We start from the raw sequence: 25,940 nt of genomic DNA, 5'->3' as shown, positions 1-25,940 counted from the left end.
GCAAGTTAAAATCACCTGATCCAATTTAGTAATGACAAAATAATGATGTTAAATTGATTGGAAAATTAAATCTAGATCAAATGAAAGATCTATGAAATGAATATATTAACACAATTATGGGATTACAAGCACTTAAATGGAAAAACAGGTATTTTATAATATACACTTGCGACGTCTTTTTGCGGTCCAAATACACACATTCTTTAGTGATTTATATAGTATAATTTGAAGTCACAAATCACGCGGCAACAACGCGCTAAAACGCCGATGAGAAACGTACGACAGAGGGGATAATGTGGGACCATATCGTTTTCTCAAGCAGGTTGTATAGTATAGGCGGCGGCGTCCTACAACTCGCGCTAGTGTATAAGTGTATGAGTTATTTCAGAGTTGAGAACTTGAGTGACGTTTTGTGGGTACTGTACCTATTTTGTGCTAGACAGATTGCAATGAACAATGGATACCGATTTCGAATAAGAACCCAAATGTATTTATTATACATTTTCGTATTGTTTTGGGCTTAAACCATAAAAGAAAATACAGTTTATAATTGCCGATAAAAGAGGCTTAGCATTTATTAGGCCTAGCTAGCTAGCTAAGCAAACTCAATTCAAGAAGGCTCATCGCGTGGGCCGCAATCGCGACAGGGCAGGGTCTACTAGGCCTAGCCATAGAGCGGCTAGTGAGTGAACCTAGGCCTAGCATTTTTTTTTGCAATCTGTAAGTCGAAGTTCGCGTAACTCAAATTTTTATACCGGTCCCATTAGATTCGACTTAGGCGGAGTCGACTGTAGTTAGGGGGAAAATGGAAAAATCAGCACTGTTGTCATGTTACAGAGTTGACAAAACAATATAGGCCATCTGATAACTTAACCACATAAAACTCCAAAAAAGTAGGAAGCCTTTTACTATTCTTCCCCTGACGAAATAATTATTAAACTAGCCTTGACGGGAAGTGTACAGTTAAAAATGTGAAAATAAATTCATGGGTTTTGATGGTTTTCCAGTTGGAATTGAATGTTTTGAGTTCATATTTAAAAGATAATATAATTGGATAGTTCGGCTGAGGTGGCATGAGAGATGATAACTTTTTCTTTCAATCAACCACCTGTTTAAACTAGGTTCTCACTAGAATGCAATGCAAAGACATAAGCGCAGCAAGGGTGATTTGACCAAGCGATGAATTATTTGCTTGTCATTGGTCAACCTGCTTATATCTACGTCCTTGTTTTGCATTCCTAATGAGAACCACACTTTTAAGAATGGCCAATTCTTTCCAGTAATTTGACAGCCATCCTACAGTAAGCCTCTATAGACTACATACCTTTCGTGGTGTAGGCTGGGCATACCTCTTACGCCACTTCTTTCCGTCTCTAAGGTAGGACGTATCCAGATCATCTTCCGTGTGATCGTAACTGATATCAGACGGGGATAGCAAATCGCCAGATTCGTCGATGGCTGATAACCTACGGATCGGTGTGCCATTTTGATTGTAACCGGTGCCATTCAGGAAGGCTAGACTTTCCCGATCTTTATCATTTAAAGTGTTCAGTTTACCGTCTCCTAGCAACTCACGGATAAGGCAAACTTGCCGATCCTAAAAAAGAGAGAAAAATCTGTCAACATTTAGGTTCCTTTTAAGCTCTGTCTACACTATCAAACTTTATATGACAAAAAAAATGTAATGTGCCCATATATGTACATGATGATGTCATATCACTACCATATGTGAGCATATCACTACCATATTTGGGCACATCACATTTTTTGTCAAACTAGTTTGATAGTGTAGACAGAGCTTTAGAATAGAATCAAAGACGTTTCTAATTCCCGAGTTACATAACAATAAGATGAAGAATTTCACACTTAATTTACCCTAAAAGTTTACTAATTATTTAATTAACAGAAAGAAAGTGAAATATAGTCAGTTTACCAGTTCCTCTTGTCCTGTTTCAGCTTTCCTCCGTCTCTGCATTTCGATGTCAATTTGATTTCTGTAACAGAAAATTATTATATTTAAATTATTTAAAATTACAAATTTCCTACCAAATACAAATTATACTGTAATTCATGTTTTAATTTATAGTATTTTTCTATTATTATTTATCTAATTTCTGATTGGTGAAACGAAGAGGACAGGACGTCTATCCAATGCATTGTGTCTGCTTGGACTCCTCGCTGTTTCTATACGAGAAGTTTGAAGAGATTATTAGCGACTACCGTAGTTGAATACTAACCCCTAAAGGATCGTTGCTTTCTTCTCCCTTAAAATGGACCTGAAATGGATTTTCGATTTTTTTCATTTTAGAATGATGTTTTGGGGCTATTAGGTGTTGCTAGAATGTATATTGTTACAAAATATAAATTGGCCCTTTTGGGGAAAGCCCCATTTGAAAATCAAAAAAATTCGCGGGTGACGTCACTTTGCGAATATATTCCTATCCCTCCAATGGACAATTTGCAGTTTTTTGGCTATAACTCTTGAAATCTATGGAGTATTTTCTAAAAAATGCTTGTGCATTTGCAGAAACATATTTAGAATTTTTTTAGATAAAATTATTACCGTATAAACGGTTATTCATCGAGTAAATGACGATTTAAAATCTTAAAATCAATGGTTTTTTTCTGGTAATACCGAAGTTGGCCTGGCAACGTTGTCCGGGATACAGCTCCGTGCGCAATGATGCGTATCAATATTTTCCGTTCGTGTATTTTGTATATCGTTCGTAATTTATACTGCTGCTAAAATGTGTTAGTTTCTTTAGTTTTTAGTTTAGCAGAATTAAATTAGTAATATGAGATGATAATTTATTTGTCACGAATCAGGCAGTTCGAAAACGAATTTTATTCATATTTTACTTTGGCTTGACAATGAGCGCAGCAAGTTGTTGATATCGCTTTGGTCCTTGGATGCACATGAAACGGAGCCTCGCCGCATGATGTGGGTGGTGGATCGACTCCGCGCGCTGGATTGGGGGCCTAGGCCTAGTAAAGGTTTGGGAGGTAGGCCTTCTAAATTCGGGTTTTAGAACAAACGAAGTACATTTTAGGGACCTATATTTCAACAACATTAGATATTGAATAAATTAGTATTAGTGTCAACGCTTCGCGTATCTTTCCAGGCCGTCGATCATTCACTGACTATCGGGCGGCATACACGCTCTCGATCATCGTGTGTATATGTGACGTCGTGAATATAGAGGCTTCCGACGGCCGTTGAAATAGAATATTGCAATGGCGTGAGTAATTTTCGCTAATTTACCATGGTATCTTAAAATTTCGTTTTTACTCAAAATAATATACATTTTGTTTTTATTTGTATGGGTTTGTGTTAATTTGATACATTTAAATAACATGTGTGAATTTCTTGAAAATCGAAATTCCATTTCAGGTCCATTTTAAAATGAATTCTGAAACTCAAATAATCTGGAAAATATTATAGGTCATTCCAAGGGTCTTTGGGAGAGATCACTTTCTTGAAAGGGTATCTTTAAACTTATTTTGAGTTTTTGTTTTTCAATGGGGAAAAAGGTCATAATGTTTATCCAGGTAAGATAGGCACACAAATTTAAATTATATTAATTCCTAGTAGGTATCCCAATGTAAAAATTCAAATTAATGATGGTACTTTTTCTTTCAGTTAATCAGAAGGAACTTACTGAACATAAACTTTTGCAATTTAAATGATTGAAATCGGATTATCCATTCAAAAGTTATGGTCCGTTAAAGTGCCCAAAAAACAGTGATTTTTGCTTGAAAAATGGCACTTTTTCTAATTATATTTGAACCCATTTTTGAAGGGTTATAACTTTTATACTAATAATTTTAAAGTTCTTATTTTTTCCAAACCCATAGATACAACAGAGTTGTACAAGAAAAATTTTTTTTTGGGTGTCCTCCACATTTTTTTTTTTAGATATCGCCCTACAAAATTCGTCCGAGGGCTTTTTACGCGTGATTTTCCCAATGTCTCAAAAATGCCCAAAAAGTTCCTGTCTTTAAATGATTCATAACTTTTGAACCAATGTGTGAATTAACTTCTTTTTTTTTGCATTGCATAAAATGTAATATGTATTTTAGTAAGGTTATTTATATTGACAGGTAGGTAATTCTGAAATACAACATAAAATATTGTTAAAAAATGTTAAAATGTGAAGAAAAAAAAATATTGCGTTAAAAAACTGTGTGGGTATTGTTTCTTTTCATTAAATATTATTTTTCGTAAGTATACATTTTTTTAATAATTCTAGTATTTAAAGTTATATTTATAATCATATATTATTTAAATTGATTTTCGAACCGCCAAAAATAAGAATTAAGCCCGTGCTTATTATGTGTTCGATTCCATTTGGAGCGCCGGGCCGAACGTAGACTCGGCCGCGCCTACTACAAGTTAAGATAGGCCCCTAGCTAGCAAGGTCTAAATAAAAGCCTGACGCTAAATTCTGCCTAAGAAATATCGGGAAGAAATTTTTTATTTAACAAAGTAATTACCTCAATGGTATAATTGTAGCATGTTTAATTTTATTTCCCTTTCGATTATTCTAACCGAAAGTTGCACTTTGAATTGAAATATACGGAATAAAATTTAGGCCTAGAAACAGCGTAGACATACAACGGCAACACAGGCCAAAGCGCGTTTCGGCCGCCTACATACAATGGCTTACGGCCGCTGCATAGCAAAATCAAAGCTTCTTAAATTTCTTCGGTACATTTCTTCCTAACGTACTTGCTTTATATAGTAGATTTATAAATATTCCACTTATTAAATAATTTAATAAATCGGTAAAATTGACGTTTCGAAGCAAATATTCCATGAGAGGCGACATTTTTCGACATGCCTCGTGTGCGGCGAAGACTAGTTCAGAAAATGGAACAGTCCACTGCAGGGGTTATCCAATCATTAATTAACGCGCTAATACATGCATACCATGCACATTGTGTGGGCGACGATAATTTAGTAATAAACGGAGAACTGAATCCCCCCGTAAGGAAAATGGTAAACACTGATATTTATGGTAGGGATTATTTTTTTCAGTGGTTGGTCTTGTTGGCCTCTTCGCACGAGGTCCACGCAAAGTCAAATAAAACGATGTGGTTTATCAAACAGAAATATAAATTAGCTTCAATTCAATACTAAATTAGCCAGATTTTGATAATGAGAAAGACTAAAAAATTCAATTTTTATCGTTAAAATTGACATTTGAGGCAGATGTACATAATAATAATAACCGATTTACATATCAAAATAAAGAGTATTTAAAGCCTGATAACATACAACAAAAATTACTCCACCACCTATTATGGACCTCGTGCGATCGTGTTTTGAAAATGGGTAGGTGTTTTCCAAAGTTATTTTTTAGCGCGCGGATTTCGGCTCGCCGGCTTTTGTACCTCATTTTTAACTCGCGTTTTCTATTAAAATATTTAATAAACATAGATTAAAAATATATGAAAATAATCCCTTAAACAAGATCTTCCCAGACATATAATTTTTATTCACATGTGTATATCAGAAATAGTATATTTTTAACTTCAAAGACACGTCACTTTTTGAAATTTCACGAACGTGTTAAAATCGCGGTAACGAAAATCCGCTTCATTGGGATACCTATTCCTAGCATGATTCAAAATTTATTAAGATCATGTACATTTACAAAATACTTACTGAATGGATTTTCTCTTTTTCTTTTGCAACTTACTCTTTTCTTTAACACATTTTAACCAATTACAAACTTGATTTACAGCCATGATAAAGTTAGATGTTATAGCCTGAGCCCCAATTGGAGAAAAGAGATCAGTAAATGTTCCTCTATATTAGGCCTACCATCATGTATTGTATTGTATCAGAATTTATTGGTGCATTAAATAAGGTGTTCCCTAAATAAGGTGTGTTCCTGACTCCTATTGTTAAATATTATAAAAGCTAATTTCCTTTAAAGGATAACTTTAATGGTTAAACAAAAGAGATCATTGTCTTTTGCTCTGTAATGTGTTAAAATCAATTTGCATAATTTTTCTATTGATTATCCCACAATGTCTGACTTGCTTTTTAAATATTGAAGGAATAAATTCAGGACCCAGCATAAGTTCCCCAATAACATAGGTTGGTGGTAGCGATTCAAAACATGTTTCATGGGAAAGTGATAGGGATATCCATAGTAAGAGAACTTCTAGAATTGAAAGAGTTTCTCATTTCTAAACTAATATTCTCATGTGTCTATTGAACACACACAAATTGATTATGTGTACTTGGTGTAATTCTTTTTTCTTATGAATTGTGTCTACGAGGAGGGGACGACAGTGACAGACTTGTTCGAGTCTCTGTCGTCCTTTGACCAAATGATACTTTTTTGTTATGTTTTATTTGTTTAGTAAATGTGTGTTATGTTTGATTTTGGTCGAAATAAATGTTGAATTGAATAGTAGACATTGAAGTAAGGTAATCATAGTTGATCTTTTGTAGTGTTTGGAATTATATTTATTAAAAACAAATTACCTTGCATGTTTCAACTTCACATCTAATGCCTCTTTCTCGGCTTGAAGCTGAAAGATTCGTTCTTGAAGTATACGATTTTCCTCTTCTGCTTTTAACCATTTCAATCGACAATCTTCCTGGTTCCTTGCAAACTTCAAAAATTCTAATAATAAATGACAATCAAACATTTATCAGGCCTTGTCTTATGAAAATTATAGGTGTGCTACAAATTGCACTCCTTAATACATTCAGGGGTGCTGTAGGTGTGCTGTTTGTATTTTGGTGTAGAAGTTTACCAAATTTAGGCGTGTTGTAAATCGCACTCCTCAAGGGCAGTTTAGGAGTGCGTTAGGTGAGTGATCGCACTCGCTCGCCTTAAAAGACAAAGCCTGATTTATGTTGCATTAATTACTTTAGGTTTCCCTTCTGGACATAGAAAACAAATTCTAAATGACTGACATGATAAAATATATTTCATTATCATTTTTTTTTAAGGCTTGCTATATAAGAATTTTTTTCTCATCTTTCCAGGAAATCTGTTTACATTATATCAATTATCTATTGCTTTGCATTTCATTATCTTTTTATTATATTTCATTATTTATTATCAGGGTCTGTAAATAAGTAAATAAATGTAATTTGATTTTATAATCATCCTGGGATGCAGGGCAGACGATTCTGAAATCACCACACACACACAATGGTTATGGTATCCTGAAAATTGCTAAATAAATGAGTTTTAACATTTAAATGGGTGAATGCTTGACAAAAGGTGGGAGTTCTTCCAAAGAGATGATACAACAAAGAAATGTAAGTGTGTCCAACAATGTAATATTGGAGATAGTTGAAAAAGAAAAGGTGGTTACAAGGAACATACTGTCCATAATAAAATATGGAAATACATGTAAAACTGGCATGAAATTACATATTAAAAATTGTAAATATAAATAAATACACAAGTATTATTAAAAATCCTCATCATACCTCATTTTGTTCTGGGTTGTACCTTACAAAAAAAAACCTTCCCTCTTCATCAATGTCAATGATGTACTACAATATTAAAATGTTTACATGGCCTTATTGCGAATGTCTGATCACAAAAATCTGGGTGAATCAACGATCAACTAGGCCTACACTTTTTAAAATTTATACGTGGCCTCATGGCGAGTGTTTGATTGCAAAAAGCTGAGTGAAAGAAATGCCTAAATAATATTAGAGAGCTCTATAAATTTAGGCCTAGCACAAACAAAAATTAATGCTTCTTACCCGTTTCATCTCCTCTAGAGCAAGCTGAGGAGTAAGCAACTATCTCATCAAGAACCGCCACTATAGATTTATGAGGCTTTGTCATTTTGCTTTAAATTACACCTGTAAAAAAAAAAAATCAATTCTGTTTTTTTAATATAGGCCTAGGCTAGGCCTATTAAAAATTTCGCCGTGGCTAAAGATACGGTACCGTATTCTAACTTCTGTTTACTAAAGGTACGGTAAAATTGCATTACGTCATAATCAGCCAATGGGGTGCTGGTACGTGTGCGACGTCATCGTATAAGGACTTTGGATTTTTTTTAATATCGCGTCTGTTGTGTAGAGAATTCTTGTCGGTGGCGCCAGACTGCATGGATGTGTGTGCGCTGATGAGGGTTTTATTTTTATTCCAAATGGCCTATTTAGACCGGGATTTAGAACTATATTTTTTATTAAACTTTGTTTACAATGGTGACCATAAACAACAAGCAAATGCGGACAATAAAGGGGCCCTCAAATAATATGATTTAGACAGTAGCCCCAGAGCTGAGTCACAGAAATAAGCGCACACATGCAGCTGGCCCCAACCTGGCATCGCTTTCCCTACACAAACAAACTCATATGAGGTTATACTTATAGTACGTAGTAAGTAGGCCTAAGGCCTCTTTTGAAACGGCTTTCTGTATTCTAGAATTAAAATCAACATGTTTTTTTCAATAATAACAACAAAGGTAGGCTACATTTAGTTTTTGTCACACACGACGGCGATAAATGAAGCATGGAGGTATAAAAATACCTCCATGAATGAAGCATAAAGAAAATGCGGTTGATCACTGTTTTCGCGATATGAAAAAAATCCAAAGTCCTTATTATGCGATGACGTCACACACGTACCAGCACCCCATTGGCTGGTTATGACGTAATGCAATTTTACCGTACCTTAGTAAACCGAAGTTAGAATACAGTACCGTATCTTTAGCCACGGCGTAAAAATTTTGATAATATCTTTGTAGGCCTATAAAAATGTATTTTTTAAGGATACTGAACATAGGCCTAGGCCATATTTGACAAATTAAAATTTCAGAGAATAAAGGATTGCAAATTGAAAAAAGGCCTAGGCCTAGTCTAGAAGTAGAAGAATCTTGTTGCCTGTAAAAAAAAAAACAAGTGACAGTCAAGTGAAAGAAATTCAAAAATTAATTAGGAATTGATTGTTAACTTGTACTTGACTGAACTTCAACCATCATCAGCTAGCCTACACTTATTAAGAATTATACTGGCCTATTCCACTAGCAACCCCCTGTGGCTAGGCCGTTTATTTTTCTCTGCAATTCATGAACACTAGCCTACCTAGGCCTGGCATAACTATCAAGGAGGCGGCATGGTGGCATGGTTTTTTGCTCGCGCCAGTTCCAGCGGTCATTTATTGTTGACCAAGCCTTCCCATATTTATACTCTTTTATCGTAGATTACTACATTTAATATTTGCATTTGTAAAAAATAAGTGTTCAAAAAACCTTAAAGAAAAATATATAATAATAGTATGACATACCTTTTAAGTTTAAAGATGCAAATTTATTGACAAACAATACCGATTTCTGAAAAGCTTTTTCTTTCGTCGCAAGTAGTGAATTTGATTTTCGCAGTCGCTATTCAAATAATTCTTAGATCCAATCATAAAGCTCCAACACTTGAACCTTGACCTTATAGCGCCATCAAGTACAGTTTTTGTCGAAGTTTTTGTGTTGTTGTTTTGTGTGTTAAATTCTGTGGAATCGGGAATTTGGTGATGTTGTTTTACTTTTGTAATTGATTTTCATAGTTTAACAGAAAAATATAATGGCTGAAGTACAAAATAAGGTAGCACCTGAACCGGCTCCAAAACCCATCTCAGGAAATGTCGTTAAAGGTAGGCCTACTGATTTGTTTACACGAGAGTTAAACAATCAAATGGGGAAGGCAAGGACCAGACGGATGAATGAATGGAGCCCGGAGGTTGCGACGTGTTAATGGCCACCGGGAGTAGCCTACTAAGCCTACACACCATCTTATGCCTTAGGCCTAGCTTAGATCTATAGGATAATTTGATCATTTATCAGTAAAATGTTTATGTCAGGATAGGCCTAGATAAGGCCTAAATAAATTATTAGTTAGAGCCTCACCACCTGGCCTACAGTACTACACTAGAGGCCTATATAGGCCTAGGCCTAGCCTAGTAGTAGTAGGGCCAGGGCCAGGCCTTATAATATTATTAATATAGTATAGCTAGCCTCTCTAACTCTACTAACTACACTAGTCTAATAAGAATAAAGCAATGCTAAAAAAAAACAGGGGAAAAAAGTATAAAATAATATATAAATGTAGTAATTAATATTAATATACTAATATAATATAATTACTTCTTATTTCTTTTCACAGTTCGACAAAAGTTTGGGGTTCTAGAAGATGGTGCTCTTGCCCACACACTACAAGAGGAAGAATGTGCGTATATTAATTTTCTTGTAAAATATGGTTTATTATTACATTTTAAGGAATTTATATATGGTCCTATTGCGATAACTTTTTTCGTCTTTAAACGGTTAAAAATGTGAAAAATAAATCGATTCTAATAATTATAGCGGCCCGCTATAAATCCCAAAATGCATTGCGCGCGGATTGATATTTTTGTTTTTCACCTGTAATTCGCCCACTTTTCGATCGATCATGAAGCCAAAACAAATGGAAGACTCCTAACTTTTCAGCGAAAATACCGGGTTTTCCCCAATTTGTATCAACGGAGTCTGGCAAAAATAGAAAGACAATTAATGCAGCAACTATACAACGTCAGGCTAGGTATATAGCTAGCGTACGATGTTCGTACGTTATCGATGTTTACCAGCTAGGCCTACAAAACTAAGCCTAGCTAGGCTAGGCCTAAGACCGTCCACGAGAGGTCGATCGCCGCGAGCTACTTAGGTAGTGCATTGTTTCTCACTTTTTATCATAATTTACCATAAAACGTACATTTAAGACAAGGAATGACATGGTTTAATGTTTTTAAAGTGATATATATGTAGGTATCCCAATGAAAGCGCACAGAGGGGTATCACTTTTGAAATATTGACGAAATTCGAAAAAGTAGTATGACTTTGATGTTAAATAAATCGTATTCAATCTTAATTAATACTTATAAAATTTATATTGTTTGAAAGTACTTGTTTTAATCTTTGTATAAGTGTGTTTATAATTAAAATTAATGAATTAGTTGCCGAGAAAATGCGATTTTAAAACGGTTCTAAAATCCCGTCGAGCCGATTTCCGCGCGTTGAAAACCTCATCGGAAAATCCCCATCAGTTTTCAAAACACGATCGCACGATTACCATTGGAGCTAGCGGATTAATTTTTGTTGTATGTTATCAGGCTTTAAATAAGCTTTAATTTGATACGAAAATCGTCTTCTATAAATAGGTTTTTCGTAACGAAAAGTCAATTTTTGTGACAAAAATCCAATTTTGATTCACCGTTTATGGAAAAATATTATGGATTTTGGTATTAAATTATAGCTAAATCTACATTGAAATCGATAAAACATAGTTTACAAACGTATTGTGCATGGTAATTGAGCGAACTACATTTTAAAATGGTGCATGAGGCGTAAATCCCGTTCAAAATTTTAAAGATCCAACCATTATAATCCGGTGAATATTGTAGTGAGTAAAATATTGTACTCTAAAATACGCGCGTGTTTGTTGTGGCGTTTTCCGTTAAATACATTAATGCACCCTATCAGCGAATGGTACGTTCCATATTTTGAACACGTTGTTTAGTTTTCCTCGCTCGAGTTCGACCGGCTCGACGCGAGATGTGTGACAGCAGCGATGTCGGAGATTGACATGTCCTTTTCCGTCGTAGAATATCTGGTTTTACACATTAATTTAACAACTTAAAATTGATGTAATGTGCGGAAGATTTATTATGCAAGTATACAATGCAAATGCGTTAGGTTAAAATGTACCGAGGAAATTTATTAAGCTAATTTACCAACGTTACATTTGAATCTGTATACGGCGGCCGAAAGTCATTAACTGCGACCGAAATACTTTAACGGAGCGACTACTGATCGCGAGTAAGCCGTGACTTGGCCTAAACTTTAGCTCCGTATTTCAATTTAATAACGTAATAATACGAAAAGAAAACAATTTTTATAATGTTATATATACTATTCAGGTAAACAATTAATTGTTTTAATTAACATTGATTATTTTAAATGAGTTTATTTTGACCCATATTGTGCGTTTGCCTTAAAAGAGCATATCTTACTTAGCTTAGATTTGGTGTCATAATCATATGGGCCTAAAATCTTGTTTTACGTATTCAAAAGTTATATATAATAGTATTTATGATTGAAATTATAAATATAAAGTATATTAAAATATTCTAATAATTATACTTACCGAAAATTAGTGTAAAAGAAAGGAAACAGTACACACCGTTTTTAACATACTTTTTCATTTTTTCTTTTTATAATTTTAAATTTCACCATTAAAAAAATTTTTTTTTTTCATATACACATCTAAAATATATTTATTAATGAAATATACACTACATTCTAACAAGTACAAAAAAAATTTAATGAATTAGTACAGTAGTTCAAAAGTTACAGATCATTGAAAAATTGCAGTTTTTTCATTTTTTAGGGAATTCCAGCAAAAATGGGCGTTAAATGCTTTCCTACCACTTTGCGGACCAATAATTTAAAAAATAGGTTTCGTTGAGGCTCCAAAAAAAATAGAGTTGTACAACTCTGTGATATCTATAGGTTTAACAAAATTCAAAACTTTTAACTAATTATTGTAAAAGTTATAACCTTTTAAAAATGCTTCCAATTTCAACTGCAAAAAACACAATTTTTAGGCAAAAAATCGTATATTTTTTTACCACTTTAAATAACCATAACTTTAGAACGGGTAATCGGATTTCAATCATTTAAATCGCAAAATGCTAATTACATTAAGTTCTTTATGGTTAACTGAAAGAAAATGTAAAAAAATTAATCTGAATTTTTTCATTGGGATACCTAATATATGTATTATTTTCCAAAAAACGTCCAAAATTGCAGGGAAGGGGTCTTTAAGTTTGAGTAGTATCCAATATACAGACAGGGCACATACAGTATTTTTTTCTGAGATCTAAATTCTAACATATATTCTTGGACACCTCTGTTTGACAGAGCTTTAATCAAAGTGTCACATGATCGTGAAAGGTCATTGTGGGCCTACTGTATGACGAGTCTTCTTCATTCTATTCTGCTTCATTTTCATATCACCCACCATTCACTAAGTAATGAGTTACTGCCAGAGATAAATAAAAGGAGTTAATGTCCTTCAAACTCAAAAGACAGTTCTGGGGCTTCTTCTTCATGTCCATTGGACCTAACATTTGTTAAGCTCTGTCTACACTATCAGACTTTATGTAACAAAAAGTTGTGATGTGAGTGTCCACCATGCGACTACCATATTTGGGCATATCACTTGTTGTTACCATATTTGGACACATCACACTTTTTTTGTAAAACTAGTTTGATAGTGTAGACAGAGCTTTATGGAGTTGTACAGTGTTATTTGCCGACAAGGAAGGAAGTTGATTTTGATCAACTAGAGGATAATTTAATAATTTAATGTTAATGTTTATATCAGGATCAGGATGTTATTATTTAGGCCCTATGCTAACTGTAGTCTAATATTTAAAAAAAACACAAACAAATTAGTAATAAATGTAGTAATTTAATATACTAGACCTAATATGAAATTCTATTTTCACTGAATGAAATTATTGGTACCATCGCACTCATAAACAGTCATTATTTGTATACTATAATACTTCATTCAAGTGTTGATTATTTCGGAGTACTGAATTGGACTCCCTTTGGGATACCCCTTTAATGAGACACCCACTGATAATGAGACACTACAGGAAATGATCAGTGGGAAAAGTTTATTTAAAACTATGGCCTTAAGTCTTTTTCAGGGAACACCCCTTTAAGATAAACCTCCCTTTAAGAGGGAACCTAAAATAATCAATTGAAAATATTATTTAATACTACAGGCAACCCATATTTAGGGAACACTCTGTTTAACGAGCCACTTTACTGTGAAATCAATGTGAAATTATTTTTTAATCTACGGCCAACCCCTATTCAAAAAGGAACACCCCTTTAAGAGGACAGCCTAAAATGATCAATGGGGAATATATTATTTTTAGAAGACACCTCTATTAAGGGTCTTTCACACCTGTTCTGGCACCGCTCAGGTCCGGCAAATCGAACGTTATTGTTTTGTTTTCATAACAGTCAATATGCGTTAAGCTGCGTTAAAAATGAAACATTGACATTCGATTTGCCGAAACAGGTGTGACAGGCCCTTTAAGGGGACACATTTTGTTGGGCCGAAAAGAAAACAAATTTTATTTCGTTGGGCCGAAAAGGGTTCTACTGTGTCAATACATGCTAGAAAACAAATTTTATTTCGTTTACTTCCAATATGATGTATCATTCAACGATATTACTACAATACAAATGAAACAAATAGAAAGATCAATCAAGCGGAACAGAATGAAAAGAGAAAATAAACTTTATTTTTACTTGCATCAAATTATTGGCTTGGAAATTTTGCACTTCCACATTAGTTTCACTTTTGTAGTTTATTCAAGTTTTTGTTGAATTTCGGCTTAAAATAAATAAAGCTCTTTATTTTCAGACTGTTTATTTCAATTCATGACAGTTGCAGTAAAATGATTCAGAAAATGAAAAAAAAAACTTTTATGAAATAAAAACACAAATTGAGAAAATTGGGAAGTGATTTAAAAGAAAGATATTTTTAATATAGCTATTATTACAAAATTTATTAAATTAAAGTCATTTTTTTGTGATACAGTATTAATTTTTTGGGAAAATTTAGGAATATTAAGCCTTTATATTTTAACTAACAGAACTATACTTTTACATTTTTATCGTTAAAGATGTATTGTCCCTTGAAACACAAAAAAATGAAGGTCAAAATATACTAAATTTTAATTGGCCTTATCAAAGTAATATTCAAGTTATTCACTTTAAGTCGAAAATTTGAGACAAAAACAACAATTTTACGTAATTAATAGCTAAATTAATTTGATTACATTTCGTCTGGAAAACAAAGTAAACAAAGATTTCAAACCATGAGTATACATTATGCATGGTGCTAATTAGGATTGTTTACAACTCGTCACGGTTGAGAAGGTGTTTTCACATAGATCGCGAGGAAGTTTTATGATTATGCATACAGAGTAGCCAAACAAGCGCATTGCATTATGAGATATGTTTTGATCCAAAAAACGTCTGTATTTCAGTTAAAGCCCCATTCCCTACGTTTTTTAGATATAATTTAAGATCACAAACTATATTTAATGTAAAAATAATACTATATGGTCCTATTGCGATAACTTTTTTCGTCTTTAAACGGTTAAAAATGTGAAAAATAAATCGATTCTAATAATTATAGCGGCCCGCTATAAATCCCAAAATGCATTGCGCGCGGATTGATATTTTTGTTTTTCACCTGTAATTCGCCCACTTTTCGATCGATCGTGAAGCCAAAACAAATGGAAGACTCCTAACTTTTCAGCGAAAATACCGGGTTTTCCCCAATTTGTATCAACGGAGTCTGGCAAAAATAGAAAGACAATTAATGCAGCAACTATGCAACGTCAGGCTAGGTATATAGCTAGCGTACGATGTTCGTACGTTATCAATGTTTACCAGCTAGGCCTACAAATCTAAGCCTAGCTAGGCTAGGCCTAACCATCCACGAGAAGTCGATCGCCGCGAGCTACTTAGGTAGTGCATTGTTTCTCACTTTTTATCATAATTTACCATAAAACGTACATTTAAGACAAGGAATGACATGGTTTAATGTTTTTAAAGTGATATATGTATTATTTTCCAAAAAACGTCCAAAATTGCAGGGAAGGGGTCTTTAAATGATATTTTTTTCCAACTATTTTTTGGTGAAACTGAAAGTTAATAACTATCATGATACTTCAAAATGACCCACTTTTTTTCGAAATCTTTTTATTTTTATTTTTAACGGGACAATACATCTTTAACATTGAAACTTTATAATGTTTTATTGAAAAATTTTTAAACATTTTAGGATCAAACACTAAATAAACAGTAAGATCTAGGTGCTTTACTGGATAAAGTCATGTATGATATGGTACACATGTTTGTAATCATGCACTATTTCACTAGGCAATTTTGAAGTTTTTAAAGTTATTCACTTCCGTTGAATGAAAAATAAGACAGAATAAAGGTTTAATTTTAACCAAAAACCGACAATGTTGGTCAAATAATGTTTTTTTGACTTTTTTTTTGCTTTTTAAATTATACTGTTTTCAGGTAAATATTTTTTTCTATACAATTTTTGTTCAAAATGGCATATTTAAAAAAAATGCTCACAATCTGTTAAAGCTGTTAATTGTGAACAGTCAATATCTAGCAGACCATATCTTCTTGTACACTGTTTATTTGTGAATTCCTATCACATGTGTCACCGTGTTTTTATTGGGTGTTCTTCTTTGTTGGGTAAGAATTATGTTTATAAATAGCTCCATGCTTTCATACAGTGTCATTCCATTGTATTTTTTTATTGGAAAGTCAGCTACAGTACAGATTCCGTATTTTAAGGGGACACACTTGGGAATCGCTGTGTCCTCTCTTAATAGGGGCATCCCCTTAATAAAGGGTTGCCTAGTGTTAAACAATAACATACAGTATATAATATTGCCCCTCGTTAATTTAAATACAGAAAGTGTTCCCTGAATTGGTGTATCCCAAAGGAGGGTGTCCTATTAATCAAAAATAGTAATTAAGCTGGTATTTTTGTAGCTTTTTTAAAGATCGAAATAAATATTATTTAAAATTATTCAAAATTCCACTGTGTCTTTAAAAAGGGTACGGTAAACGTATGTTTCATATTCACCCCTATGAGGGGACACTTTCCTGTGAAACGATCACAAGAGTCAATATAATGTTTTAACACTAAGGCCAACGTCCACTCAAGGGACATCGCTCAGGGACACTTTGTTGACTCCTGAAACTGTCCCCTTGATAGAGGTTATTAGGTATTGATGAAATATGATACTGTAACACTGAAATAATAATGGTTAATAATAAGGCCTAGTACTAGACTAGTAGTACATTTTTTTTCAAATTTTTTAAAATTTATTATACTGTATTAATAATGGAGTAAAGGTATTAATACTAATAATATTATTGAATGGTGGGATAAAATATCAGTTTAGCAATCAAATGGGTGTGTGAACATTGTTCCAAAGGACTTTATTCATGGCCATTATGCATGACTAGATATTATTATTGAATATCAATACTAATAGTCTAGGCATGCTAATACTGAACAAATGCTGCCCATGACAGTGGCCATTTTTAGGACTAATTTTGTCACATATTTGAATCCCATAGATTTGTTTTAAAAATATTAACTCCTATTTAATTAATGTGTCGTTTTTAATCATGAATTTAGGCCAAGTAAAATTAGTAATTAATCCTGTGAGGTTTTAGGAATTTTAGCTATATTATAGTTTTTGATTTTTGCCTAAAGAAGGCTGTCTAAAGTCATGCAATAAAATATTCAAAAAGAAAAGACTGAAAGACAAATATATTAAGTTAACAAAAGATTGTCACAAAATGTATCCAACAGAATTAATAAAAATTTAAAAAATTATAAAATTCAGCTCAAAATTTTCTAGTTCGTAGTATAAAATGGAACATATTCTTAAAGCCTATTAATCAATTCAAAATATGTAGCATTTTATAATATATTCATTAATTATTTCAATATTTTCTTTCCCCCACAGTTAGTGACCATTACACTGGTAACATAAGTAGACGGCGTACAGTACGCAAAGACATAAAGACTGCTAAGGAATTGGCTTCAGAGGCAGCAATAGAGGCGTTTGCAGAGGAACATGAATACGTACAGAGGCTTAAGTCAATGTAAGTTAATAGGAAATTAATTGAGCACAATACAAATCATTTCTCCTCTTTACCCCCTCTCCCCCCCCCCCCACTCTTTCCTGCTAAAGATGTCATTGATATATTGCATGTACAGTATGTATATATTCAGTTTTTTACTTGCCATTAACAAATAAATACACTATAATGTAAGTTAATAGGGAATTAATTGAGCACACTACAAATAATGTCGCCTCTTTAGTAGAGTTTTATATCATCAAAATTTAAATTTATTATCAAATAAAAAAAAAAAAAAAAAACAGCTTTGACAGCTTTAAGCTCTGTCTACACTTTAAAACTATTTTGACAAAAAAAAGTGTGATGTCGTGCCCAAATATGGTGGTGATATGATGTCATCATGCCATCACATTTTGTTGTGACATCAAGTTTTATCCTTAATTAAAATTGCCACTTGTGTACAGAACAAAAAGACCTGGTTTGAATGCCGTAACACCCACACTTTCCTGTCTGACATTCTTAGAGGTCATCTTTAAGAAAAGTTATCGCCATGGTATCCATCATCCTATGTGATGTAATGCATCAAAATAGCTTACTCTGCACAATCTCAGTCAATACACTGTGCAAGAATAGACTCATCATAATATTATTATTAAAGCTATTAAATTATCTCTTATTGACTGTATTTGACTCACAATTTCCTGTATTATAAATAAATTATGTTTACAGGTTCTACCATTAGCCAATGAAATAGTAAAGCTCATTTTTACCATATTAGGCAAAAATGTGGGAAAGGTAGAGATGTCATGCTACAGTAAACCTGAATTTTTCAGGATAGTTTACTGATGTATGGAACAATATGTTATTAGAAGTCCTAAAATGGCTGTTAACTTAGCAATTATAACCAGTAGGTGTGGAAGTGTTACTTTTGAAGTCAAAATACTCAGCACTAATAATACATTTTGATTGACTCTATAGCCCCTTTCTCACACAGACGTGCCTGCAATATACCGGTAGGACTGAATTGAATCGGCGCCAAAGTGATACACTTGACCGCGCAAGGTGTCAAAGCCTCGACGGGGAATTAAATATAACGGCGTTACGTTCTCACAGAATGCCCGTCTCGCATTGCGGGGAATATCCCGAGTAATATTACTACTGTAGGTCTAAAGCAGGTCATGTCGATGCCGGCATGATGCCATGCCAATCATACCAGCATGGTAATGGTATATTCCCGCAACATTCCTGGCACACAGCTCTGTGAGAAAAGGGCTTATTTAAATTGTTTAACTAAAAATTTATCGGAAATGCCCTTTTTGACCATTGACTTTAAATTTGGATTAACTTGATAAAAATATGCAATTTTTTAAATTCCAGTTTCTTACGCATCCAATAGCGAGAAATGCCAATTTCAGGATGGATAAGCTATTTTTTTTTTATTCAGTTAATGTTTTGTTCATTTATGTTGATGTTGAAAAAAATAATCTGTATTGATTACTACCCCATACCCTGTGGTATAATCTAATTTCCCCTAGAACACAAAATTGGGCCAACATTGTGGTGTGGGACCATACCAGAGGAAACCTTGGTTCAGTTAAAAATTATTTTTTGGAAAAAACCATCTGAACTGGCTAGAGGTCTACATTCAGACCAAAAATCAATACTGGGACTATACCCAGGGATATGTTTGTGAAATCAGACATAAAGTAGGGGTGGGATTAGACCTGAAGTGGGATAACACCCCGAGGATACACTATATTTTTTATTTTAATTTGTAGTGAAGAGCAAGACAAAGAAACAGCAAAAGGTTTATTTAGAGAGATGATGGAAGAAGAAAGGAGAAAAGCCGAAGAAAGCGAACAAACAGATGAGGTAGTCAATCGTTAATGGCGTTTTAGATAATTATTATTATTACTGTACTGATGCTGGCATAAGCCCACCACATAAAATCACAAAATATTACCCTAGTATTATAGTTTTCCCTGTAAAATTGGATTATATGCCTTACTAACTTTTCTAGGCCTACCTTGCTTGGTCTAAGCCTGTGCAGCTCCAGTTCAAAACCCTTTTCGCGCAATCATTTGATGGAATAGTCTTGCCTGTGTCGAGGCATAAATTATGAAATTACAGTTGTATACTATAAAATCAAGGTAATCTAGTGCTATTCCCTCACTTGAAATTATCTTAGGATTGACCTTTGACAAGTACAGTGTTGTTGAATTTTAGGAGATTGCAAAACAGTTGCAAACGGAAGAAGTGAAAAAAAGGGAACGAGAGAAAATGGAAAGAGAAAGTTTGAGGTTGGCTCGACAACTATCTCAACAGAATGAAGCTGCTGGTGCAGTGGGAGGTAAGGTTTTATAATCAGAAAGTTGCACTGTGACATGGTGCTTTTCATGCTTGCTTCTCAATCCCATGGGCCTAGGTTCAGAGATTGGTTGGCTTGGTAATACAATTTTTCTCATGTGTATAATGTACACATCATGCTTGTATGCACTTTAAAGAACCCAATGCATTTAGAGGAGCGTTACCCCAATGTACGGGTCTATCTCATCCCTTATTGTTTGTCTAATTAGACGCTGCACTGCCAGCTGCCGTGAGCCTATAGAGGTCCGTATCCAAATTTGTTTTGTGAATGTAATTTCTCCCTTCTTCTTTTAGGTATTCCAGAAGAAGATAGTCAACAAAAGGTTTTAACAGATGAGGTAAATTGTCCCTACTAATTTTAAATCGTGTTCTTGTTTCTTGTCGCATTTATGTAGATACAACCAACAGCTCTATGTTCTATTCGAAGCTAAAATAAGTTCTGTAAAGACGTTGGGTACATGACAGAAGTATTATTTTGTCTTTTTACACATCCGAGAATCAAATTTAAAATATGATAGAACCCCTACTTTGTGACACCCAACCCAATTCTCAGTGCTGTATCTCCACATACTACAATATTTGACCAATGTCATACAGTAGAAATATTTGGTAATACAGCATCTCATTTGTATCACATATGCTGTCTGTATCATGTAAGATTGAGTTATGGTTTTCATGGTCTATGATACTAGGAGATACATATAAAAAAGATATGATGTTGTATTACCAAATATTGCTATGATACTGGAGAAATCTATACAATACCAGTACAGAGAATCAGATGTCTTATGTCTTTAACACTACAGAAAATTGGATTCTGAAGGCGTCCCCTTAATAGGGGTTTTACTGTAACAAGGAAATAAAAAAGATTTAAAATTAAAAATTATTAATATTAGATTAATATAGCTCACTTTTTTGTTTGTATAAAGTCCTTCTAATTTGTTATCATATTCATATGGTCGAGCGGTTAAGGCAGGGACGCCGTTTACCATACCTAAAGAGCCAACAACATCGGCAAGGGTTCAAGCTCCTAGTTCTGGTGGTGGAACAAGTCTTCTCAGATATTAAAGGACTATGGACCGTAGGTCCAGTGTACACAGTTATAACCTGTGTGCACTTTAAAGAACCCAGTTCATTATTCAAGAAGAGTAGGGGGTTACCCCGGTGAACTGGTTCACAAAATAGCCCCTGTATCAGGGGGATTACCACCTATCTGATAGGACAGTGATTAATTTACTATTGGTAATTCTTGGCCACATTGCCTAAAAGACATAAATAAATATATGGTTGCAAAAATCTCTCTATTTTTTGTATAGGAATTAGCAAAGAGATTACAAGCAGCGGAAATAAAGAAAATGAGAGAAAAACACCAAAGACGAGAAGCAGAAGCAGAGAAGCTGACGAGGAAAATATCTGAAACGGAACAACACTCATCCAGTGGTAGTAAGTTTGTTCATTATCCCATTTTATTTTTCCACTCATTGGTATTGGTTTGTTTGAAGTTTGACATTACCACAATAATTTATTTTGTTCCTTTTCTTCTTGCAAACATTTAAAATAAATTTCAATCACAATTATAAACAGTATTTTGTGTGTTGTTACATTTCACCCTGCCCCTTCAAAATTGAACTTGAAGATTTTGGGTCATTATTGTGAGATTTGGATAAAAACTATAGCCTCTAGGCTGTTCACAATCAAACAAACGGGGGTGAGGTCACTAGGCAGAGGTCACTAGGCAGAGGTACAGTAATACTCCGTGAATTTATTAAACTTAAAGCCAAAAAGCTTAACTTTAACTTTAATAACTTACTTGTTACCGGAGCTCAGCATTTGCTGGAGTCGAGCCTATGCCTATAAGCCCCTCTTGAAAATAAAATCAAATCTCGAATACAGCGCAAATTTTAAAGGGTGGTTGGACCATGCCTGTTCGAGACCTGACTGACTGATATTACATCCTCCGGTAATGAATTCCATAGTATAATTGCTTTTCGACCAAATGAGTCTCATCCAATTTGTGCATGAAACATTTCAAGATAGTAGGGTGTAGGCTATGTCTACACTATCAAAATTTATATGAAAAAAAAATGGGATGTGCCTATATATAGACAAGATGATGTCATATCACTACCATATTTGGGCACAACACACTTTTTTTGTCAAACTAGTTTGATAGTGTAGACATAGCTTAAGTTCATAGTATTTGGTGTTTGTTGACATGAGTTCTGAAAAGTCTCTAACACTTTATCTTCTGAGCCACGGAGAAAAAGTTTGATTTTCATTGCTATGAGAGACAACCATTGGTTTTACTTTAGCTTCACAGATTACAAATGGCGAATCACAGAGGTTGATAGTAAATCTACCGAATGGTGCCGCTGCAGGTTATGACAGCGATGAAGATACAGACAATATAGCGCAATCAACCAAGGATGAGGTTATTTTTATATCATTTTTTAAACCATATTTGCTAACTTTTCTTTATCTTATCATTGACATTTTGATGAGTGTTTTGAGTTTTTTTAAATAGAGTAGAACCTCTATTAAGAAACAAATGTCCCCTGCAGGGGTGTCCTCGCCATAGTGTATGAACATAATTTCACAGGAAAGTATCCCCTTAATAGAGTTGTCCCCTTAATAGAGGTGTCCCTTTAATAGAGGTGTCCCTTGAATAGAGGTGTCCCCTTAATAAGATTGTCCCTTGAATAGAGGTGTCCCCTTAATAAGATTGTCCCTTGAATAGAGGTGTCCCCTTAACAGAGGTGTCCCGTGAATAGAGGTGTCCCCTTAATAGAGGTTACCCCGGCATAGAGGTGTCCCCTTAATAATAATAAGGTTGTCCCTTGAATAGAGGTGTCCCCTTAATAGAGGTGTCCCCTGAATAAAAGTGTCTCCTGAATGGAAGTGTCCCCTTAATAGAGGTGTCCCCTTAATAGAGGTGTCCCCCTAATAGAGGTGTCCCCTTAATAGAGGTGTCCCCTGAATAAAAGTGTCCCCTGAATGGAAGTGTCCCCTTAATAGAGGTGTCCCCCTAATAGAGGTGTCTCCTTATTAGAGGTGTTCCCCTAATAGAGGTGTCCTTGAATAGAGGTGTCCCTTGAATAGAGGTATCTTAAATGAGGGGTTCTACTTAATTAAATCATCATTGTGTTTAAAATCATACCATATTCCCATGCTCGGAATTTTTTTTCTTAATTCATTTTGGCAAAAATCACTGCAAATTTCTGTTATGCCTATTGCTTTTTATACAACATTGTAAATTTGTGCCAACTTATGAACATTATTTTCGATAGTAATTTCGATGGTAATTTATTTTTTGACCTTAAAAGAAATTTTTTTCCTGAACAAAAAATAGGTTTTTTTTTTAAATTCTATAATATTGTTATTTAGTTGTAGTGGTATCAATTTATTTACCAGGAGGTAAGGACCCTATTTGTAAAGAAAATTAATAAATTCCTATTCGGCCCTATTTGTCAATTTACCCTGTGTTTTGCCAACTCAGCAATATAATCAGGGGGAATAACACTGGGGATAACTTTGAATATTAATAAAGCATGCTTTTCCTAAAAAGAGGCCCAGTATCTAAAAAAACTACACTATTTTTCAAGGCCTAGCTTATCTGCTTTATCCTCCAACTTCTTGGGAGAATTTACCCCATTGTATGGGAATTACCCCATTGGGTATACCTGAGGCTAAATAAACACTATGAACATGTTTCTTTACATGTTACTATGTTAGCTTTCTACATATTTTTCCTGTAATAATGAATACCGCATGATTATTTCAGATTCTTGCCCGAAAGTTACAGTCTCAGGAAAACCAGAGACAAGGACAATTAACAGAAGAGCAATTAGCATTAATGAAGAAGGACGAAGTAAGTGTAGATTTATTTGTAATTTTATACCAACATTTATTAATTTTTAAATTTTGAAAATAATTTACTTTTTATTCAAATTTAATAATAATTATTAAAAAAACATGTAATGCTATTTTCTTGTTGATGTATTATTTATTTTTGTAACAGTTTGTTTATTTATTTACTTAAATATATATTGTTCCCCTTAAAAATAATTTTTTTTTAAATTTGTTGTTGAATATTTCATTTTAATGTCACATAATAGTTCATTTTGACCAAAAACTGGATGGGAAAACAATTATTTACCTGACAAAAATGTAATTTAAAGCAAAAAATACTTTACTTGTCTGTCAGACAATCAGTTTTTGGTTAAAATTAACTGTTTATTTTGTCTTTTTATAAGTGAATTTTTTTTTCTACAGAAATGAATAACTTTATTAAAACTGCAAAATGGCCTATTAAAAGTCTGATTTGTTGAATCTTTGGGGGACAATACATGTTTTATGAACAATCATTTACATGTTTTTTTAGATAATAGCAAGAAAAATGCAGCATGAAGAAGCGATGATTGCCAAAAAGAAGGTATACAAAAGATATCAAGAAAAAGTTGACAATGAGGTCGCATATTTAGAGGTAAGTTTGCTAATTTACACTATAATGCACAGTTCTAAAAACTTATGCCCAAAAGATGGTTGACATTGGGGTTGCATATTTAGAGTTAAGTTTGCTGAATACTACATACTATAATAGTAATATTAATACATTATCTACACTATAATGCACAGTTTTAAAAAATGTATGCCCAAAACATTTCAAAGATTGAAAACAAAATATTGTTTGAAATGCTGTATTGTAAATTGCTCAGTAATATCAGTCTGACGGAATAGAATGGTTTGCCACCCATCGGTCGAATCTCGGGTAACTCCCTTTAACAGGGACGTAGCCTCCAGTACGGTTGGCAGAGACATTGGGCAAACAGCACTATGGCCCACACAGGGAATAGCTCCCTTTTTGTGACTACCACACCACTTCAAGGCACTGTTCAAGATGCTCTTTTAATCCTTTAAAACTTTGATTTAGTTTATGTTATGTTAATATTAACATTTAGCTATTCATTTCTACTTTGATATGAAAAGGAAAAACATGATTGTTAACCTATTGTGCTACAAAAAATGAAACCAATTTTCTATTGCTAATACACTAAATAAAGTAATTCTTTAACTGCTGATAATAAATAATTGATTTAATAATTTGTATAAACTATATAAACAGCGCTCTAATTTTTGCTAAAAAAATATGAAAAATAATAATTAATTAAAATAATTAGAATTTAGTTTATTATTAATTGTTTTATGATTTTCATAATAATACTTAGCTATTACATATACAATCAATTTCTCCTATTTCCCAGCTTGAAATTTATGTGTCAAATACATTATACACTATCAAACTAGTTTGACAAAAAGTGTGATGTGCCCAAATATGGTAGTGATATACCATCATCATTTCCATATGGGCACATCGCATTTTTTGTCACATAAAGTTTGACAGTATAGACAGCTTTATATTCAAAATTTAGTATATTTTCCCATCCAGTTAATTGTATGAATTTATATATTAGCATGCTTTTGCTTCACCCATCTTCTTAATAGCCAATGGTGCACATAGGCCTAGAAAGAAAAGTGTCTATACCTAGTGAACTTCAGCATGGCAAAGGAATCACACTCACTGACATTAAAGTTATCGTAAGTTATGGTGGCCAGAAGAAATTAACAAACTAACGCTTACTTACCAAATATAATTGCTTTGAAATTAACGAATAACAATTTAGTGATTTTTGTTATACTGTACTGATTCTTGTGTACTGTCCATCTTAAGGTCAGAGGTTAAAGTCCTGTCATGTAACAGGTTAGGTGTGGTTGGTGCATTGTTTCCTGTCTTGTCTTTTGCCCCTTTCACACCAAAACTCCGGAGTCATCTCCAGAGACACCCA

The 25,940-nt window shown here is 33.6% G+C and overlaps 2 protein-coding genes across 2 annotated transcripts in view; one reads left to right on the top strand and one right to left on the bottom strand.

Moving 5' to 3' along the window:
• LOC140045148 (rac GTPase-activating protein 1-like) overlaps positions 1-9,362 on the bottom strand; it is a 30,094-nt gene extending 20,732 nt beyond the window's left edge. The window contains exons 1-5 of the mRNA XM_072089915.1: positions 9,279-9,362; positions 7,745-7,846; positions 6,500-6,641; positions 1,934-1,994; positions 1,325-1,597 (exon numbers count right to left, since the gene is read on the bottom strand). Of these exons, the coding sequence (XP_071946016.1) occupies positions 1,325-1,597; positions 1,934-1,994; positions 6,500-6,641; positions 7,745-7,829 (561 nt within the window). The 5' untranslated portion in view covers positions 7,830-7,846; positions 9,279-9,362. The remainder of the gene's footprint in view (positions 1-1,324; positions 1,598-1,933; positions 1,995-6,499; positions 6,642-7,744; positions 7,847-9,278) is intronic.
• A 102-nt stretch (positions 9,363-9,464) lies between these two features.
• LOC140044256 (uncharacterized) overlaps positions 9,465-25,940 on the top strand; it is a 35,205-nt gene continuing 18,729 nt past the window's right edge. The window contains exons 1-11 of the mRNA XM_072088734.1: positions 9,465-9,635; positions 10,145-10,207; positions 17,616-17,754; positions 19,509-19,602; positions 19,957-20,080; positions 20,392-20,435; positions 21,414-21,540; positions 22,410-22,528; positions 23,879-23,965; positions 24,479-24,580; positions 25,600-25,692. Of these exons, the coding sequence (XP_071944835.1) occupies positions 9,566-9,635; positions 10,145-10,207; positions 17,616-17,754; positions 19,509-19,602; positions 19,957-20,080; positions 20,392-20,435; positions 21,414-21,540; positions 22,410-22,528; positions 23,879-23,965; positions 24,479-24,580; positions 25,600-25,692 (1,062 nt within the window). The 5' untranslated portion in view covers positions 9,465-9,565. The remainder of the gene's footprint in view (positions 9,636-10,144; positions 10,208-17,615; positions 17,755-19,508; positions 19,603-19,956; positions 20,081-20,391; positions 20,436-21,413; positions 21,541-22,409; positions 22,529-23,878; positions 23,966-24,478; positions 24,581-25,599; positions 25,693-25,940) is intronic.

The sequence above is a fragment of the Antedon mediterranea genome, chromosome 3 (genome assembly GCF_964355755.1).
Source record: "Antedon mediterranea chromosome 3, ecAntMedi1.1, whole genome shotgun sequence".
Classification (NCBI taxonomy): Eukaryota; Metazoa; Echinodermata; class Crinoidea; order Comatulida; family Antedonidae; genus Antedon; species Antedon mediterranea.
Note: the sequence above shows the minus strand (reverse complement) of the source record. Positions and strands in the feature narration are given on the sequence as shown.